The 19,759-nt window shown below is 43.5% G+C and overlaps 1 protein-coding gene across 4 annotated transcripts in view; it reads left to right on the top strand.

The window, feature by feature from the left end:
- Nucleotides 1-1,351: 1,351 nt before the first annotated feature.
- mtus2b (microtubule associated tumor suppressor candidate 2b) overlaps nt 1,352-19,759 on the top strand; it is a 49,639-nt gene continuing 31,231 nt past the window's right edge. For 3 of the 4 annotated variants that reach the window (XM_029255845.1, XM_029255848.1, XM_029255847.1), the window contains exons 1-2: nt 1,352-1,515; nt 16,731-18,839. In XM_029255845.1, coding sequence (XP_029111678.1) covers nt 16,974-18,839 — 1,866 coding nt within the window. In that variant the 5' untranslated portion in view covers nt 1,352-1,515; nt 16,731-16,973. The remainder of the gene's footprint in view (nt 1,516-16,730; nt 18,840-19,759) is intronic. The other variant, XM_029255846.1, reaches the window with a different exon arrangement.

Genomic DNA, 19,759 nt, shown 5'->3' on the forward strand with positions numbered 1-19,759 from the left:
ATTCTGCCATTAGTAGAAGGTTCATTGGCTGAAAAGCCATATGTGGTTTCTCCAGACATAACAGGATCCATACCACTCAAAAAGTTCTGCTTTTGATGTATTGGTCCACAGAGCATCCTTCCAGTAGCCTTGAGACATCCAAGTGCTTCACAGCAAAGTAGAATTTTTATTTTTTTGTGTAAATATGAAGTGAGCAATGGTTTTGCTCATACCGCTGTCCCGTGTATCCCATTTTCACACAGCCTCTGAAGAGCGTCTTTTAGAGTCATGAACACGGATTTGAGCTGAGGCAAGAGAGGACTGCAATTCCTTCTGTTCTGGGTTCTTCATGAGCTCATTAATAATTTCTCACCTTGTTTGTGGAGAGATCTTAGCAGTGCAACCATTTATAGGTTGATTTTCCCACTGGCCATGGTTTCAGTGCAATTCAGATCCTTAGCATTCACTGAATAACTGTCCAGAATCAACTCCTCTCCAGAGGCTCTTAGAATAGTCATTTGAACATGTGGATCTCACTTCTGCCAACTCCACTTTTTGTAGGTGAGGGTTAAAGTACTTGAAAATTGTATTGTCCCAAATTAGTTCTGCCTAAATACCCCATTAATTCAGTTAATGTTTTGTGCCATTTTCACACCTGTGGTTGCACATTTATCCTCCAAACAAAGTTAAATGACATCAAAATCAGAATGAGCTTTATTGCCAAGTATGTTTACACATACAAGGAATTTGTCTTGGTGACAAAAACTTCCACAGCACAGACAGAAATGACAGTGACAAGACAGATAAAAACAATAAGTGAATAAAAAATAAAATATATAAAAAATACACTTTACAAAATAGGCACTAGACATATGTATCACAGGTATGTTATATACAAATATAAGGGAATGTAAATAACAGGTATGGTGTGTTAAATATAAGTATAAATAGTGTTGTGTATTGCACACGTTTATGACATAAAAACAATACTGGTGTTATTTTCCCTCTCGTGCTCCTTTCATATTCTGATGGAACTCACAAAAACATGATCAAGCTGAAGTTAAGGTCAGGAAGCTGCAGAACTGAGACAATTCACATCTGTTCACTGAAGGTTCCTGCGGCGGTTCCTTGAATCAAGGTAATTAGCCTGAAGTGATACAATAAGGAAAGCTTTCTCTATTAATAATGGGAAATCATTGTAAATTTCAGTAAGGTTGTAAGTGACGAAGGCGTCAACAAAACGAAGGTTACCAACAAACGGCAGCAAGGTGGAGCCGCGCCGCACCGCACCGCACCGCACCGCACGGCACGCCAGGTGCTCACTTCCTGTCTGCGTCCCGTAGGCGGCGCTCCTCTTTTCCGAGCTCGCCGTGCAAATGACAGGGAGCTGCTGCTGCTGCTGCTGAGCGAGTCGCCACTGGGCTCCCCGGGAAATGGCACCGCCGCCCACCTCCTTCTCCTCCTCCCTGTGTCCGCTGCGTCGGAGACGCGTTTCCTTCAGGTGAGAAGCCCAGGACCGGCCTTCGCGGCGGAAAGGTGAGCGGAGAGGAGAATGAATGTGGCGGAGATGATGATGGTGGTCGCGTCGTGATACTAGTGCTGAAGCGAAGGATGCGCGGGCAGGTGACGCCGGTGCGGCACGCGGACGGGCGCAGCCTGCGGCCGCTGCTCAGGCTGACGGTGTCCGCGGATAACGGACCGCCACAATTATTACTCCGGAAAGAGCACCCATTTATTTTTCCGTTAAATAGTCTCAGGGGATATCATTTAAAACCCACAGAGGAATATGTGACACGCAGTAGTATTTCGCGTTTTATAATCATAATGTAATATGCTTACTAACGTAACAACTAACGTTTAGAGCCGTATTGCCTCGCCTGTGCTGCTCACGGCAATTTCAGCTCCAAGTCTCCCTTCGCTGTTAACCGATCAAAACGGCCTGATCCATCGCTCTCCGTCTCTTAGATGTTTCTTAGCTAATTAATAGCTAATTATTTGACGTTTTGGCATTAACGCGATGTCTGCGTAGCGCAAGGACATATTTTCCCTCCATGTCTCGCGTTTCGTTGCTTCAGAACCAGCAGCTGTCGCGCGGACGTCGAGCGCTTTGAAGGTGCGCGGCGCGCGCGGAGGAGCGGCGGCCGGTGAAGTCGGTTTAAGGTGTTTGTATTATCGGTATTATATATCAGAGTTTATGTTTAGGTATACTTCTACATGTTTATTTACTGGGCCAGCCGGACGTAACATTGATTTCTCTGGAAAACAAGTGCATTGTTTCCCTCGTGTTAAATTGCGTTCAGCTCAGCTTCACTGGTTGTGTGACATTCTCGATCGATCCTTATTTATTATTTCGCGGCAGAAAACAGGAAACGGTTTATGAAACGTTTCACCACTGTCCAGACCTCTTCTGTATAAAATACCGCAAAAAAAGAGGGTAAATACCGGAAAGATCGGACTTGGGGCTGTTGGTCACCATGCACACACAGCCGAGTTGAGGAGACGAGGAGTCACGTCAGGGTTTTGGCGGGAACAGCAGCTCGGCTACACTCACTGGGAACAATGAGCGCTTTACCCCTTTTTACCCTTGAACGGGGCTTTTACTCTGTTCTGCTGCAGTGATAATTAAATGGCTGAATGGCTGCAGTTTAGCACTCAAACTCCTTGGAGGAAAGTGTCACCTAAGTGAATAAATGTGCGCTGTCTCCTCACCTTAGGAACACCACGTACATCCAAAGTCACGAACGGCTACGTCACAAGTAGTAAAAGTATAGTATTTACTTTTATTCGTATAGTGGACACATTTGTCCAGAGCATCTTACAATTATTTGCCTACTTACATAGTGGGGTAGTTTTCAGTGGAGCCATTTCAGAGTAAGTACTTTGCTCAAGGGTACAACAGCTGGAGGTGGGATTTGAACCTGTGATCTTTGAGGCCAAAGGCAGTAGCACTCACCACTACACTACTAGGTGTTAGGTAGATGTAGGTGTGCCTCCATTTATTTGCTGCTTAAGTTCCGTGAAAATCTCAACTAAAGATGAGATAGGGAGTGGGATGGGGGGCCTGGTGGTACAAGGGGCTTTCTAGTATTCCCCCTACTCAGTGGGTCTGGGGTTCAAGTCCTGCTCAGGGTGCCCTGTCCTGGGTGTGCCCCCCATGCCCTGTATTGCTGGCTCAGGCTCTGGCTTGGTGCAACCCTGTATGGGGCAAGCAGTTTCAGCCACTGAGATTGTAATATTTTCATTAGTTTAAAGGGGTAATAATATTGGGTGGCATGATGACTCAGCAAATAGCATTGTCACAACACTCGGGTTGCCTGAGCACAGGTTCGAATCTGACTGTGTGTGGAATTCACACGTTCTCCCTGTGTCTGCGCGAGTTTCCTCCCGCAGTTCAAAGACGTGGTTCAGGTGAATTTGTAACTCTAAACTGTCCTGCGTGTGGCTCGTATTTTTTATAGCTATATCCCAGACTTTTACAGAACCTAACTGTAAATAAATTAAGGGACATCTCTATTTTTCTGCTTTGATTTAGGAGTGACGTGGTAGCACTGCTCTTTCTGAACTTCTGGGGTGTTTTGGTATCGGTTTGCTTAGGGTGCCGTGGTTTTCTCTCAAAGTCAAATGATATCTGATTCAGGTCAGTTGCTCGACCCTAAACTGGACTTAGTATCTGTGTGTGTTTGAGCAAATGAATGTGTTTGGCTGCCCAGTGATGGATGTCTTTGTTTTCTGTCCCTGGTGTGCCCTGCCTACCCTAGCATACTGATTCTGGACCACCTTGACCTAAACTTGGATAAACGCTTAGCAATAGTGAATGAATAATGAAGAGTAAATTAAGACTAATTTAAAATTGGCAAAAATAAAAATGTTTTAAAATGCTCTTATCCAGTCTTGCTTGTTGACTAATTCATTCCATAACCATGTACAATATTTGCCGGCTTCTGACTGTTTTCAGATTCTTTTGTCTGGCTCGTTTTCAGCTTTGTTACACAAAAGCTGAATAACACCTCACTCGATTTATGGGTTAGGTTCTGTAAAATTCTTGGGCACAGCAATAATAAATTAAAATACTTTGTAAGACTTTCTATCAATGATTTTTCTCATATTAAAACTAAATTAGAATGAAATTAATTGTAAATGAATAAAAATACATGGTCTCTAAACGTTTATTTAATCCCGATTCATTCCGTAAACATGTTTACTATTAATCATCTTGTCATTTCACTATGGAATACTAGACAGGAGCCATAAATGCTGTAGAATCAAGGTTAATTAAGACTGTCTCACAGATCAGTCTGAGTTAATCTTTATGCCAGCTATTTTGCTCTGCAACAAACAGAATTTTAGAAAATAAGTGAAAAATGCAATTAAAGATATCAATAGAAGGGGAATTAATATCTTCACAAATTTGTAACTTGAACTTTTGTTGCACGAGGAGCAGAAGTATGCACTTAGTCTGAGTGAAAGGCATGAGATTTATTTATTTTCAGTTTACTTTTATGGTTTTATTTATGTTTTCTCTCGGGTCTTTTGCTATATCAATTCCGAGTAAGTAGCTTGATCTAAGGTATTACAGCAGGAGTGGGATTTAACACCAGGTACTTTCAGATTGCAGTAGGCTGGGCATAACCACTATACAGCTGCTGGCCCTTTTACTCTCTGTCACTGTGTGTTTCTCCAGCAGGAAACCACAGCTGTTTAGGGCTCATAAATATTGTATGAAGTAGCATACAATAGGAGGGCATCATCCCATGTGGAAAAACAGAAATGTTATAATTGCTGTTCCTTAAAAACATGCTATCTATTAATCTTTTGTTTGGTATTGTGCCAACCATTGCCACCCGAAAACATTTTTTTGAGGCATTGGACCTTTAGGGAGGATGAGGACTGTTTTGTATTGCTATGTTAGTTTTCCTCAAGGCCCATTGAGGAAACCATACTATACATTGAATAACCGTACTATACACCTAAGAGCTACAATTTCTACATCAATATTTTTTTCTCTAAAATAAAGTATTGATGTAAAATTTATGAAATACTCCAAACCTTAGTCTGCTTCAGGTGTTTTTCTGAGCTTCTTCGTTCTCATGTGAAGATGTGCAGTACAAAGCATGTTTAGTGGGCTGTTATAAGGTCACTTTGGTTGGGGGAGGGAGGGGTGAATGTAAATCAGACCCCTGGGATGAGTATTGCAGCTGTATCTTGTGCTTTCTGTGTTTGACTGATGCCCATCACTCCTTTCTCTTCGTGGAGCGCCAGGACACTGCTGCCGCAAAGAGCGACCTTCTACGCTTCATGAGATCCTCCTCTTATGTTTCGCTGAGGCCTGACATTTAAAGGTGCTCTCAGACAAGGCACTTGATGACACTGTGACTTTAACATGGTCCTTAGAGAATTATGTCCAGCTGATGCATTCAGTCTCCATTTATTAATATAACAAACAATGCCTTATTGTCTTGGTAAAGTGGCTAAGCTGAAGTATGCAGTTTAATAGCTTTTTTAATAATGCACTCCTTTCTCCCACAACATTAATTCATTACCATCATAATGGGCTTGAATCTTATGACAACAGATACCGTAGTTGTTAGTGCCATCACTTTGCACTGAAAGTACTAAGGTTCAAGTCTCCGCTCTTACTTGATCAAGGTACTTACCATGAATTGATACAGTAAACATTACACAGCTTTATAAATGAGTGAATAATTAGTGGTTGCTTAAAATTTTAAGCTGCTTTAGTGATAATTAAATAGTGACAACTAAATGAATAAGTAGTAATAATAATAATGTTTACTGTAAATATTTGGCTGTTTCTGAGAATTCAAATTTTAAAACACAGCATTAACTTTCAGCTTTACTCAATAGATTTGCCTGTTAAAATAGTATTAAAAGATTTGTTAAAAGTTAATTTGTTTTGTTCATTCAGGATAGCAGGACAGATTTTTGTAAATCTGTAAATGTTTAAATGGCAAAATGTCAGTTTTGACAGTTTTGGTGGTGTCTGGGAGCTGGATAAATGGGCGAAATAGTAAAATGGATTAGAACGAAGTGTCACTGTAACAATTCAGATGTTTATCTAATCCATAGATCACTGCTCTGCCTATGGTGTGTGTCATCTTGTCTTTGCTGTATCGATTGCAGTCATCACTAAATTTAAGGGTCCTTCGTTCAGCCATTATTTATTTATGAGGTATTGAGGAAGGAAATAATGCAAGAGCTTGGCAATTCTCTGGGGTTTAGCTCCAGGGCTAAGGTGCGACACTCTATTACAGCCAGGCATTGCCAGACTGTAGCGTTTTAAATCACCATGGGAACAGGACCGGGCAACTGAGTGTGTCTTTCAACATTTATTAGGGTAGTTTTTAATCCATTCACCCTGACAGTCCAACACAACACTAAGAGTTGCTGAATCAGGTGGAAAGTGCGGCTCTTCTTTCTCTCTCATGTCCATTTATCCATTCGTCATCCTCTCACTTCTCTGTGATGGGTTATTATGCTGTATTTAAAAAGAAAAAAAATGCCATACAAATGACTTTCCCAAGGACATAACAACGGGTTAGATATACATGTCGGATTCCAGATTACGAACCACACACACACACACACACATTTTCAGAACCGCTTATCCCATACGGGGTCACGGGGAACCGGAGCCTACCCAGTAACACAGGGCGTAAGGCCAGAGGGGGAGGGGACACACCCAGGACGGGATGCCAGTCCGTCGCAAGGCACCCCAAGCAGGACTCGAACCCCAGACCCACAGGAGAGCAGGACTGTGGTCCAACCCACTGTGCCACCGCACCCCTGATTATGAACCACTGAAAGTGATTTTCTGACTCCTTGTAGGCAAGTCACTTTAAGTACATCTTCCACCAGGCCTCATTTGGTGCATGTCAATGAGGACATTCCTGCTTATGTATTGTTTTTATATTCCTTTTTTTACTCACTATACATCTATAGATTGCAGACGTGATGAAGTATGTATTTAATAAGTGAGTTTATACTCACAGTGAAAGTCTCATATTTACTGCATTGTGCATTCTTGGATGGTGTCTGCTACTGAGCAGAGCTTCTTTGTGTTGCACATGGAATTACTTATACACATTTTGTACATGCAATGGACATGGTTATACAGTATATGTTGTTATATGAAAAGGTATAGAGGACATCTTTGAATGGTAATTGGCAGAACTCTTATGGTTCTTTGCAGTATAGTATAATGGAATGTCGTTTTCAGTCCGTCAGAAGGGTAGAATTCATTGCCGGCCAAGATCTTTGGTCCAGGGGGAGGTAATGGACCACCCCAATTAGCTCCTCATCCCCTCTGCCCATTTGAGGAACAGCCCATTCATGCTAGATGTGTTCACCTACAGAAGTTCAGTGAGACTGCAAAAAAAGTGTGTGGACCCAGCCATGTCCACATGCTGTCTGACCAGTGGGACATTTGAGTCCTGCGGTGTTTAGCCAGGATGTCCTTTCCGCCTTTGTTAACTTAATCATAAAAAAAAACACACAGTAAGCAAGTGAGGGATTTATTTTTGTTCTTTAAAAATTTATTAATTGCTGATTCACTGTTCTGGAGGGATTATAAATATTCAGAAGGGACAGTGGGGAAGTTGTTTCTTTAATTCTGTTAGTATTGCTAAACTGGATTTTTTTTGTTTGTTTTTCCAAGCTGGCGAGGGGAGGGTTGAGAAATAAAGACCCCTTGGAGGAAAGGTAGAGGATAAACGTTTACTGTGAGTGACGTGTGTGACAAATACGGGGAAGATGGAGGTGTTCTTCCAAAGCCTGCTGAACCACAGTTGTTTGAGTCAGCAAGAGATGTCGGGTGTTGTTGAAGACGTTGTATCTCAACAGCGAGCACCCACACACATCGCAGCCAGGCAGAATCTTTCTCAGGCTCACAATGCATCCTCCCACTTGGTTGATCGTGTTCCTTCGGTTCACTGTGTGTGTGCAATGCGCAAAGCATAATGCACAGCCATCCTTACAGTGCTGACTGACTGCTGTGCCCAGCAGTTTATTGGAAAGTCATTCATCGCGTTTGTCCCACGCTGGTGGATCTAGATTGCTCTTTGTGTGTAGCTGTGTGAATCACTAGTATGAGTACCCTCAGTGCTCTGGTACCCCATCCAGGGTGTACCTCACCACACATCCTGTGCTCCTTGGGACGACCATGTCTGTATTCTATTCAGTACGTGGTTCCTGAAAATGGACCTATGGCTGGATGGCCTAAAGCGTCTTGTGGGAACGTAGCCCTGCGTTCTCATCCTGGCTCAGTTGTCCGGCTGAAGTGGCGAAGCTTGCAGCTGGGAAAGAACGCGCTGACTTGAGACGAAAATAACGGTTTTATCTTCGTTTGCTGAATTATCAACAGCAGTGGGGGCAGTGGGTAGTGTAGCGGTTAGAGCTGCTGCCTTTGGACCTAAAGCTGTAGTATCCTTGAGCAAGGTACTTACCCTAAAAATAGCTCCTGTAAAATTACCCAGGTGTCCAAATGGGAGAATAATTGTAAGTAGTTTAACAGTGTAAGTTGTGTTAGAGGAAAGTGTCAGATAAATGAATACATGTAAGACTACATTGCTCCCAGAGTCCTAGCTTGGCATCTGGAGTGTTTCTTTCCTTTTAACAATTAAGGTATGAAATATCCTTTTCTGGAAAATCTGATTCTGCACGTTGCAGAAACCCATCGGGTTTTCGACTCTTTCATATTACTGTTTTGCGCTGGGGTTGATTGGAGGCATAAGGGAACTGTTAAAACAGAGTAGAAGGAGTAGATTTTTCACTTGGGTGAAGGAGTTTGGCAGGACAGCCCGGTGTGTTGCTTTAGTGAGAGTGTTTATTAAAAATGCACTGTAGTCTCACTAAACATACTGTATGCTTTGGAGCTATTTGTACACAATCCAATTTCCAAAAAAAACATATAGCAGTTTAAAGGGGAATATTCACCAGGAATACTGTAGTAAACGTAGAACATGCTGAATGACACAAGATATACTTGACCAAAGAATATTGCTTCCGTCACGCTACAGGAGCATTTTCTTTGCTCGGGGTTTCAAATTAAGCTGTTTATACAGTTGCTTCCACATGTGTAGTTTTGTTAATGATAACAGTGAACGCGCATTTAATTCACAGAATCCACAGAGCACAGTGAGATGTTTCACATTACAGATGCAATGGCTCAGATAAACAGACGCCAGCCCTGGAGCGCAGATCATTTTGTGTGTGTGTGTGTGTGTGTGTGTGTGTGTGTGTGTGTGTGTGTGTGTGTGTCACTGAGGGCGCAGTGCGGCAGCGGATCACTCCCAGGTGTCAGAATCCTAGCATCTGTTTCCAGAGCGAGAGAGCAAGTAGGATGAGCCCACCCTGCCGTGCCACCTCTGGGGTCCACCTCCACGGCCCCAGGGGTACAATGGCAGCTGCTCTCCTGTTGGCTGAACCTCTTGTCCTCCATGGTCTTCCATCCCTGTGACTTTATTTGTCACCGTGCTGATGGCAGAGCGACAAGGACTGGAGGAGGGGCTACTGCAGATGAGAGTTCGGTCCTCCTGCTGTGGGTGCAGCAGAGGAGCACATGTCAACAAGCAATTGGGCACAGAAAAAAATCAGCACTAAGCATGCAATCCTATTATTAGTGGCATACAGTGGTATGTGTTGGGTTTTCCTCTAATCTCTCTATATCTTTCTCTCCGACACACACACACAAACCGGATAATTACTGGCACTGAACTACATTAAAAAATGGTGAGATGTGGGGGCGGGGGGTTGTCGTTCTCTGTATCCCCAGCCTCGGGGACGTGAGTGACCGCTGGCGTATCACCACTTTGGCTGTGGTCCCGGTCCATTCGCACATGTGCTGCATTTCACACGGCTCCTTCTCATCACGGACGTCTCCGTCTCCGGCGTTCCTGCCAGCACGTCATGAACAAAGTACGGCTGATGCGCTGGGATTGGTGCGATCTCTACATGTGTTTCTTCCCCTTCAGCCAACATTAGTTTAGGTAAATATGGAATCTGAGCTCAGCTGCGGAATGTGAGAATTTACGTTTACATTTTTATTCCTGTTTTACACCAATTATAGTAACAGTATATCCATATACTGTATGTGGAGTCGAAAAAAAACAATTGGTTTTAACTTTAAGGCTGTCTGCTGGCAACGTACTACTGTTGTTCCTGTAATAATAATATAAATATTTAATTAACTTGGGAAGGAGAAATACATCTGGGTGGGGAGAATGACAAATGCATAAATGGAGGACAGCTGTCCCCCGGCAGAGCCCTGCTGTACATGCTGTACATGTTTGGACCTTGACAGGTAATCATCACACGAGATGCCCCCTGGTGAGACAAAAAAAAAAAGAGCAGGGTGGGGGCAGGGGGGCAGGGTGGCACTGGCAGCGGGGCACTTCACTCTGTGTTTAAATTTTCATGAAGACCACCCCCCGTTGGTGTGAAGCCAAGTGCTCTGGTGTGAAATGCGTGTGATTGTTCTGATCGGGATTTAACCGTCTTTGTAGCAGAGGGCAGTTGGCTCTGTGTGTGTGTTAGGCTTTTGGGCCACAGGGGACAAGACATAAAAGACACTTGCCGGTGCAGATGGAACGCAGCTCTTTGGTTACCTCATCGCCATTTAGCTCTGACTGATAAGGCGGGTGTAGGGGAAGGGGTTCAGTGGGGGCAGTGGGGTTCTGCATGGGGGGTGGAGTAGCCTTTCTGTTCATTTGCACAATGTCCTACTCATGTAGACAGAGGAAGAGAAACAGGATGGGAACGGCAGCGCCGTCCTCTGGCGGGGGCTGTAGTAAAAGATCACACGCGCAACAGTGAAATGACAGGTATGTGCATCAAACCTCGAGTTAAAGACAAAGGAGACAGTTAAAGTGGTGTCTCTTTGGGGGGCCCATCACACATAGTCATTGGTTCCACAGTGCTCGGTGTCAGTGCTCATAACGAGGGCGAGAGCTTTCCTTTGGTGAAGGGTACAGTAAGTAAAAACAGCAATTGACAGCGAGAATTATTCATATACTGTATATGGGAATGACTATATCACACACACTCTCTTCTAGGATGAGGCTTTCAGTTAGGATTTCCACTCTGACAGCATGTATTCCGTGGGCAGATGAGCACGAGAGTGTGTGCGTGTGAGTGTGTGCGCACATGTTCACAGCTTGGGACACCTTTGTTTGTTTTTGACAGTATAATTACACCTTCAGCATCATGCCATCTTTTCTCCTTTTCATTTCGGATTGATGTTCCTCAAAGAAAGAGATTCTCTGCCCCGTGACTGACTGACAAAAGCCCAGGCAATGAAATTGCGCCGCCCTGCTGTTGACTCTCATTATTGCGGCCTCCCTTTGTGGTGCGTATGGAATCTGACCTCAGCATCCATTTCCCAAGAACATGTTCACATTGCACGACCTACTGTGTTAATACAGAACTTTACCATAGCTGAGCCATCCTGTACTTCACTAACATACAATACCAGGAAAAAATGCAAGTTTATGTGTTGGAAGCTAGATTTTTTTTAAATCAGTATTTATAATGGAACCTAGAAATACAAAAACTACTGTATGTACAAATCTGGCTATAAAAAGCCTCAGAAAAGTTGGAACTTCATTAATTATAATAAGACCACTAAATTCTATGATCCGGTTGGCTCTGTTTTGGCCCTATTGATCTTTACCGTCTCGCTGTGATGTCGGACACGTGTGAGTTGTTCTCCTTTTACTCGTCTGTCCAGTTCGTGCCATACATGTTGCCCAGGTGGACTCTCACTTTCCACTCGACTTTACTGTACTTGAACAGCTTCACTAAAAGTAAGCCTTACTGGGCCAGTGAGAGACTGGACAAACACCGGGTTACAGCCCAACTTGTCTCCTTTATTTATAAAGATGACTCTTGATGATGGCCTGACTTTGGAGCATAAAAAGCAATGAAAATACTAATATTCGTGTTTAGCAATTAGTGACTGACCCAGAAATTTATTTTTAACGCAGCATATTCTGCGTTGTTGTCAACACATATTTAATCCTTCTAGGCAGATAGAGCTAGCTTTGCATATTTATATGTTACTGAAAGTATTTTTTTTATTTTCTGACTGCTCACAGCTTTTGAGTGCAGGCGTACACAAAGCAGGCTTCTTACTGTATGTTCCTCGTTTCTGCTGTTGCACAAAAATACTGGTACTTGATACAATATCTCTGCCCCGATTTCACAGCCATCCTCTGAGTTCATCCAGGGATTTACTCTGGTGTAGTAGAATGCATTCCCTCTCTCACTCAGAACTGCTCAATCCCTCTCAACATTCAAGAAAGGTCTCAAAACACTTGTAGATCCACTTCTCTCCTGATCTGAAATCTGCTCCATGAACCTTCACTACATTATATGTTCAAAAAAAAATTTTGTACACGCACATTGACTGAAACCGCATGTTCCAAGTGGGGTCGTGGCGAGCTGGAGCCTAACCCGGCAACGCAGGGGACACACCCAAGATGGGACGCCAGTCTGTCGCAAGGAACCCCAAGAGGGACTCGAACCCCAGACCCGCCAGAGAGCAGGACCCGGTCAAACCCGCTATGCCACCACACCCCCCTAAAACTTTCATATTCGAAATAACGGTGTTATTGGTGCTACTCGGCTGGAATTGACTGTACTTCCAGAATCGCACGTTTACACCTCTGTTTCTGTCTGTTCGTGAAATGCACTTTTGTTTACTCTAAGTTGTTTGTTGCTTTGGGGGAAGCATATGCTAAATGAGTCAACGTAAACAATTCCCTTCCCTTCCCGAGACTCGGACACAGCTTCAGAGACTTTCCGAAGCACGTCAGGTTTTGAGTACCTAGCTTTATCCTAGAACAGATGTCTGAGCGCCGGAACAAGGGCGAGGTGTGGTGACCGAGGCTCTCCGATACTGGGCTTTCGGACCATTTGATGTCATGAGCTCTATTCCATTTGCACCATCGCTCGTTCGGCAGCACGGCGGATGCTGCTGTAGTTGTACAGCAGATGGATCATACCGCACCCGTTAACACAGCCTGTATACTACGGACAGATGTTTTTGGGCTGCAGTAAAAGTGTCCGACTACAGCAGCGCTGTGGGAAATCACAGCCAGTGTCAGGTGCTGTCAGAGTGCATCGGTCACACCTCTGCACGGGTTTGTGTGATAATTATACTTTGATGGGCGTCCGTGGCCCCGACAGCGGGAAAGGGTGAGTTAATTGGCTTTGCGTGGTGGAATAGCGCTGTCCACACCCGCAGTATGTCGCCTCTCCTCTTCCCGTGCAAAGGCAGAGCTGAGATTGACAAGCACAAAAATGTTAAATGCAATCAATTAGCAGCTTGCTGCCGCTTCCATTTTTCTTTGTTCTGTTTTTTTTCTTCTCAAGCCTGTATTATTTGGTTATTTACTTAGCAGATGTTTTTCTCCGAAGCAACTTCCAATGAACTCTATGTAGTGTTTTCAGCCCACACACCTTATTCACCAAGGTGACTTACACTGGGTCACTCATCCATACAGCAGTGGAACACACTCTCTCTGTCACTCACACACTATGGGGGGACCTGAACAGCATGTCTTTGGCCTGTAAGAGGAAACCAGAGCACCCAGAGGAAACCCATGCAGACACAAGGAGAACATGCAAACTCCACACAGACTGAGCAGGGATCAAACCCACGTTCTCATATACCACACAGGTGCTGTGAGACAGCAGCGCTAGTCACAGTGCCACCCACTTAGACCTTGCTGGGTATTGGTTTATAAGACTGGATACCAACAGGGTCCGTGTACGTTGCGTTCTTTCTTTTTTTGATTTGAAATGTAAAATTCTAATTGCAATGCTTTCATTCGTTTTTGGTTTAATATTAAAAGCAGAAAAATGAGAAAAGCAGCTCTTTATTGTTTCTGAACACACACAAAAAAGAAAAGGACTTGTTTATTATTTTTCTCTTTTCGTTTAATCGTGCAAAATGTAGAAATCAAAATCTCACAGTACCAAATATGATGAATGCCCTGAAGTGCACAATATTTCTAATCTAACAAGTAGCTTAGAGCTATAACCTAGAACTTCATGGTGCTTTTAACACCTGCGCTTAATTAGTACTAAGATTCTTAAAAGGAAGCCCCTGAAAAATAAATCCTGCCAATTTTCTCGGCGGTCATGTCATCATCCCTTACTGAAAACACCTAGTGATCCATATTAATTTATGAATAACTTTGAGAGAAACCAGCATGTTCGATGAGGCCACTGATGGATTATGCGCAGTTTCAATTCGGTAACATCCGGATTGTTCAAGAATACCACAAAACAAAATAACTCAAAGACGACAAGAAACTATAGATGAGGCATTTTTTAAATATTTTACATTTTGAGCAAAAAAAAAATGGTTTTAATTCATCATTTGTTTTTCATTTTTAAAACAAAAAACAAACAATTTGCATTTTGTTTTTTAATTTCGAATCAAAAAACAGACCTGACTGTTCAGTTCGAAATGTACGTGCTGCATACTCCATCACCTGTTTTTAATTTCAGCATTAATTATAAGTAGTTCATATAGCAGTTAGCAGTTTGGCAGTTTATATGTATCTCCAAAGAAAAAGAAATATGAGGAAGGTGATCAGGAATCATGGTTATTCTGATCAAGTTTTATGCAGCTACTCGTGCAATGAACATCAGTGCGTAAAGTGGAAGGGAATAAGCTAAGTTTACTTAAGAATCACATGTCTATACTATGTCTCTCTTTCTCCTAATGTAATGCGCAAATTGTATTTCTCTGTGATGTATGTAGCTTTGGAGAAAAGCATCTGCTAAATAAATACATGTAAATGTAAGCAGTCAGATGACTTACCTCCCGTTTCTTGGCTGTCATACGCTCTTCTTGCCATTGGCGCATTAAGAGCGAGCATTTAGATGCATCCTGGCAACACTTACTGTGTTTCTGAAATTGGTTATCTTATTGATTACTGAGCAACGTCCTGAGAGCATAACAAACACATGCCATTTGATAGATTAGACGTTTCGATGCCGCTGACTAGTGTTAGAGGTGTAACTTTTTTCTTCTCTTGCCGACCGCTGACTTTGCGAGCACGTGTGTACTTTTCACGTGCTTTTACACTTGGGATAAGTATGCTACTGTATTTTTTTCCGTGTACCTTCCCTGAGATATAACGCATTATATGTGCAGAAGTAAATGTCACATTTCACTTCATGAACTTATTGCATTTATTTTGCTCAGGGTGTTGGTGATCCATCAGAGAATCATGATGAACCGCTGATCTTTCGAGCTTCACCCCTCCTGTCCCTGTGTTGCTGACACATCGGCAGCCTGGCTTCAGCAACTCAGCCCTAAACTGTTAATTCACATTGAGAAAATCCAGGGATTGATCTGTGTAAAAACTGGAAATATGATTCTCATGAATTAAACATGCTGAACTGGCAAAACAACCGCGAAAACGTGTGCAGCCGAGAAAGAGAATTCCATCAAGCCAAACACAGAAACGTCCCAATAAACATACAATTTCTCATGATCCCAGTTACAGCAACACGTCCTGGTTATTGATGTACGATTCCCCTTAATAAGTTCTTGGTGTGCGTAAATGTATGAATGGATGGGATGTGGTGTGACATTACTTACATTATTTTATGTAAAGCGTTACCCAAAGCAATTTATTGCTCAATGCTCCATCAACGTGTCCCTTAACTTGTAAGCTCTTATTCGCTGCTCTTGTGGCTACTCCTTATGTGCACATCAGCCTGGAGTCTGGATAACTGTCCTAAAAAAGAAAGTGAAGAGCTGTTGACACACATTGATATCACTGATTTCACAGCCAAAAGGAGAAAATCCTGAGATCATTCCCCAGGAATCTGCTAAGGAAAACTTTGAGAAGAGACAAACACTCCAGATCTGTGTACTACGGTGGTATTTAGAGTAAGTACCTTGATTAAAGGGTACTACAGCAAGAGGTGGGATTTGAACCTGGGTCCTTCGAGTACAAGGTGGCAGCACTGACCCTTGCACTCCCAGATGCCCATGCATCTTGGACTGCCTTACACCATGTTTACGAAGAAAGAAATATAGATTTTTTTTTTTTTTTTTTTTTTGAGGAAGAAGTTGTAAAAAAATCCAACTTTGCAATTATCTGTTTCCAGAAGTTCTTTCCTGTACTTTGTTTTCTTTCAGTAGGCTTTACGTACTCCTGACGCAAGATTTATATTTTGTTGTGTGAATAATAATGTTTAATTCCAACATCTGTTAAATATTTATTTATGATTCATTCTCACTGGAGGCCATATATGTAAAAGTTTAGGGTTACGGTTTAGTTGAAATCTGAAGCTCATTCAGGTTTCCTGTGACATTTTATTTTACATTTACATTTATATTTATTTATTTAGAAGATATTTTTCTCCAAAGCAATATACATCTCATAGAACATACGATGCGCATTACATTAGGAGAAAGAGACATAGTTGCTGATGAGTGATTCTTAAGTACGGTTAGTTTATTTCTTTCCTCCATATCAATGTTCATCACACAAGTAGCTGCATAAAACTTTATCAGAATATCCACAATTCCTGATCACATTCCTAATATTTTTTTTTCTTTTTAACATTTACATTGCGTTACACGAGTAGCTATTTTAGTTGTCACGAAATTAATTAAATGAAATGTGCCTCTCATGAGGACGTAGGAAAGAAGACTAAATTATGGCTAATTTAAGACTTTTCTGTCCTAAAACATGTTCTCTTTTTTACAGGTTACGCTATCCAAAAGTGTTTTAGAACTTGCAAATTCCAAAGACCGTATTCTCTCATTCTTCTGATGCTATCAATCAAAAACATCGACCAAGAAGCTACTTATTTAGATCATCTCCACAAAACATCCCGTTTTGAAATTTGATGTTGTAAGGAGGCTCAAAACGCACAACATTTGAGATGAGTGAAGACAATGCTTCTGGGATTCTAGAATGATGAGTTTTTCAAGACCTCAGTGAGTGGTAATGAACGTACCAAGCGAACACAGAGGCCCGCTGGGTCCTGATTTTCAGGACCACCAGTTCGAGATGAAGAACAATAACAGGCAGGTCCTTTATGTACCTAAAGGTGATGCTAATGCCAACCAGGTGCAGGAACCCAATGCAACCACTGAAAGCAGGAGCGATAGAGATGATACGGGGTCCCTCCCACCTCTGGTTTCTCAGCACGATGAGCAGGATAAGGTCATCATCTGGGGTACCGACTCTCAGTGCGATGATCCTGACCTGGAGGAGTTTGAGATGCTGGAGTGCCAGGAATTGGAGGCCTGTCTAGTGGAAGAGGAGCGTGATTATGAAAAAGCAGCAGGAGCCAGGTGTGGGTCCCTGTCAGATACACAGTTAAGCTTGGTGCTGGCAGGTAAAGAGATGAGTTGTGATGGGGAAGAGGGGCGAGTATCACGGTGGAACCTGCCAGATCAGGAGTTCACCAACTCCCACTCTCCAGGAGCTAGAGCTATGTGTGTTACAGCGGACTTCAGTTCCGAGAATGACGTCTTTGTGTCCTGCGTTTCTACCATGTCAGTTGTTGGTGGAAGTTTCTGCAGCGCCCTGGACAGCACTGCTGAGATACAGGCTTTGGAGTCTCAGCACACCTCAGCTGATCGTAACAGGACAATCTCTGAAGACCTCACTTTGGTCTCTCAGTCCCCCCCTTCTGTCCCGGTGAAGAACAAGACACCCGGTCAATCAGAGGGTTCTGCTCAAGGTAACATGGCATCTGTCTGTGTGGATATGAACCTGAACTCAACCATCACCTCATATGAAAGTCATCGAGAGTTAGAAAAAACAAGGAAAGATCAGAGGAGCCCATCATTAGATAGTGGACCTGAGGAATGTACTCATGACCTAATGGACACCACGGACATGGATGTTGACCTTCACCAAGAACATTTCCAGAGAACAGAGGGATATCACAACGGCTGGAAGTTGAAGACCAGTGATGAAAACGGCTCTTCCCGACCTCTCCGCTCTGATGGAGCCAGGCACAAAGTGGATGTTCAGTCAGGATGCCCAGCATCTCCTTCACGCAGGATGAGTCACAAAGTGAATGGCCGGCTTCCCAGAGATGACGAAGTGAGCAGCAGCCACCCAAAAGTACAGATGGGCAAGATGCCCGCCCAGCCACCAAGTGTTGACTCCAAAGCCCTGAGAAAGCAGGGTTCCTTTGAACGGAACCGTAGCGCAAGTCCAAGCCTTGAAAAGAAGGCACAGCTGGCCAGGAGACCCTGGGGAAGTCCTTCCCGGCCCGCCACGCCGCCATCCCCCAAAACCACTGGCTCGCCTGTCAGGAGGCCCCCGATGTCCCCTGCAAGGGCAACCAGCCACAAAGCACCACCCCAAGAGCGCCATGAAACATCTAAACTTCCTGGGAAGACTCCATGCCCCAGCAGTGGGATCCCCAAACCCATCCTTCACCACCCTTCCCGGCCAGAGGAGAAGGCAGAGCCAGAGACCAGGAGCGGAAGGTCACCAACACCCTCAGCCGAGCTCCCAAAGCCCAAGAATGTACGTCCTAAAATCATCACCTCTATCCGCCGGAGCCCTCAAGGGAGGCCCCATCCGTCAGCCCTCCCCTATGAGGCCTCCACCCTCCCCTGTAGACTGACATCACAGGGTCGCCCACTGCCCAGTAGGGAGTCCAAGGCTGTGAGCCACCCACACTCCCACACCAAGGCCCCGCCTATTCTTAGCGACAAGTACCGACATGAGGTGGAGAAAGCGTGCTGCTTGAACCAGGATCTGGTGGTCTCTGGGATCCGACCTTCTGGCCACACTGGACCCCATAGGCTGATGGGGAAATCTGAGAGCTTCTGTGAGGGCTTGTATGAGGTAAGCGAGCAAATTTGTGTGTCTGCATGGGCAATTTCATGTGTGTCTAAGTTTGATTCCATATCTTGTGTGTGTGTGTGTCTGTCCAGTTGTGCTTTATATAATTAGAGGGCTTTAAAAAGGAGTTGAGTCCTTAAGACATTTTTCACGTATTGCTGCCTCATTCTGAACGCGCAATAAATATAGCTTTGATTTCTAGGAAATTAGTACTGTTTTACACTTTTCCAAAACCTTTCCACAGTTCTCTACAAATGAAAAACAGGAAAAGGTCCCTTTGAAAATTTGTGGTAAGACCTCAGGGTGGTTGTCATCACCGCTCCCCGACTATCCTGACCCAGACTAAATCCTTTTGTCTAGTCAAATGTACAATTATGGCTAATTTCAATGTTGCACACTTAACACAGCAATATCCAGAAGTAGCTGTCAGAAGTGAATAAAATCAGTATTGATTTATAAATAGATAAATAAGTATTGACCAAGAGGAAGAATACTTATTTGCAGTTAATTAAAATGTGTTACATTTCCTAAGGCCTTCTTGTAGTATGTAGGGGGTGTACGGTGGCACAGTAGGTTTGGCCAAGGCCTGCTCTGTGGTGGGTCTGGGGTTCGAGTCCTGCTTGGGGTGCCCTATGGTGGACTAGTGTCATGTCTGGGGTGTGTCTGCTCTCTATTCAGCCTTGTTGCCAGGTTAGGCTCCAGCTCACCGTGACCCTGGTTGGGACAAGTGGTTGTAGACATTGTCAACACCAGGTTGAAGAGGCTCATATGCTGACTTTTCTTTCATAGTTTTTTTTTTAGTTGGATATTAAGTTTCATCACAAAGCTTTTTACTTTGGCAACAAGCGCATCATTAACTCATTACCAGTCGTGTAAGACTGAATTCTCACTTTAATATACAGGTTCCCATCACTGAACCATAT

This window comes from Scleropages formosus, chromosome 10 (assembly GCF_900964775.1).
Source record: "Scleropages formosus chromosome 10, fSclFor1.1, whole genome shotgun sequence".
NCBI lineage: Eukaryota > Metazoa > Chordata > Actinopteri > Osteoglossiformes > Osteoglossidae > Scleropages > Scleropages formosus.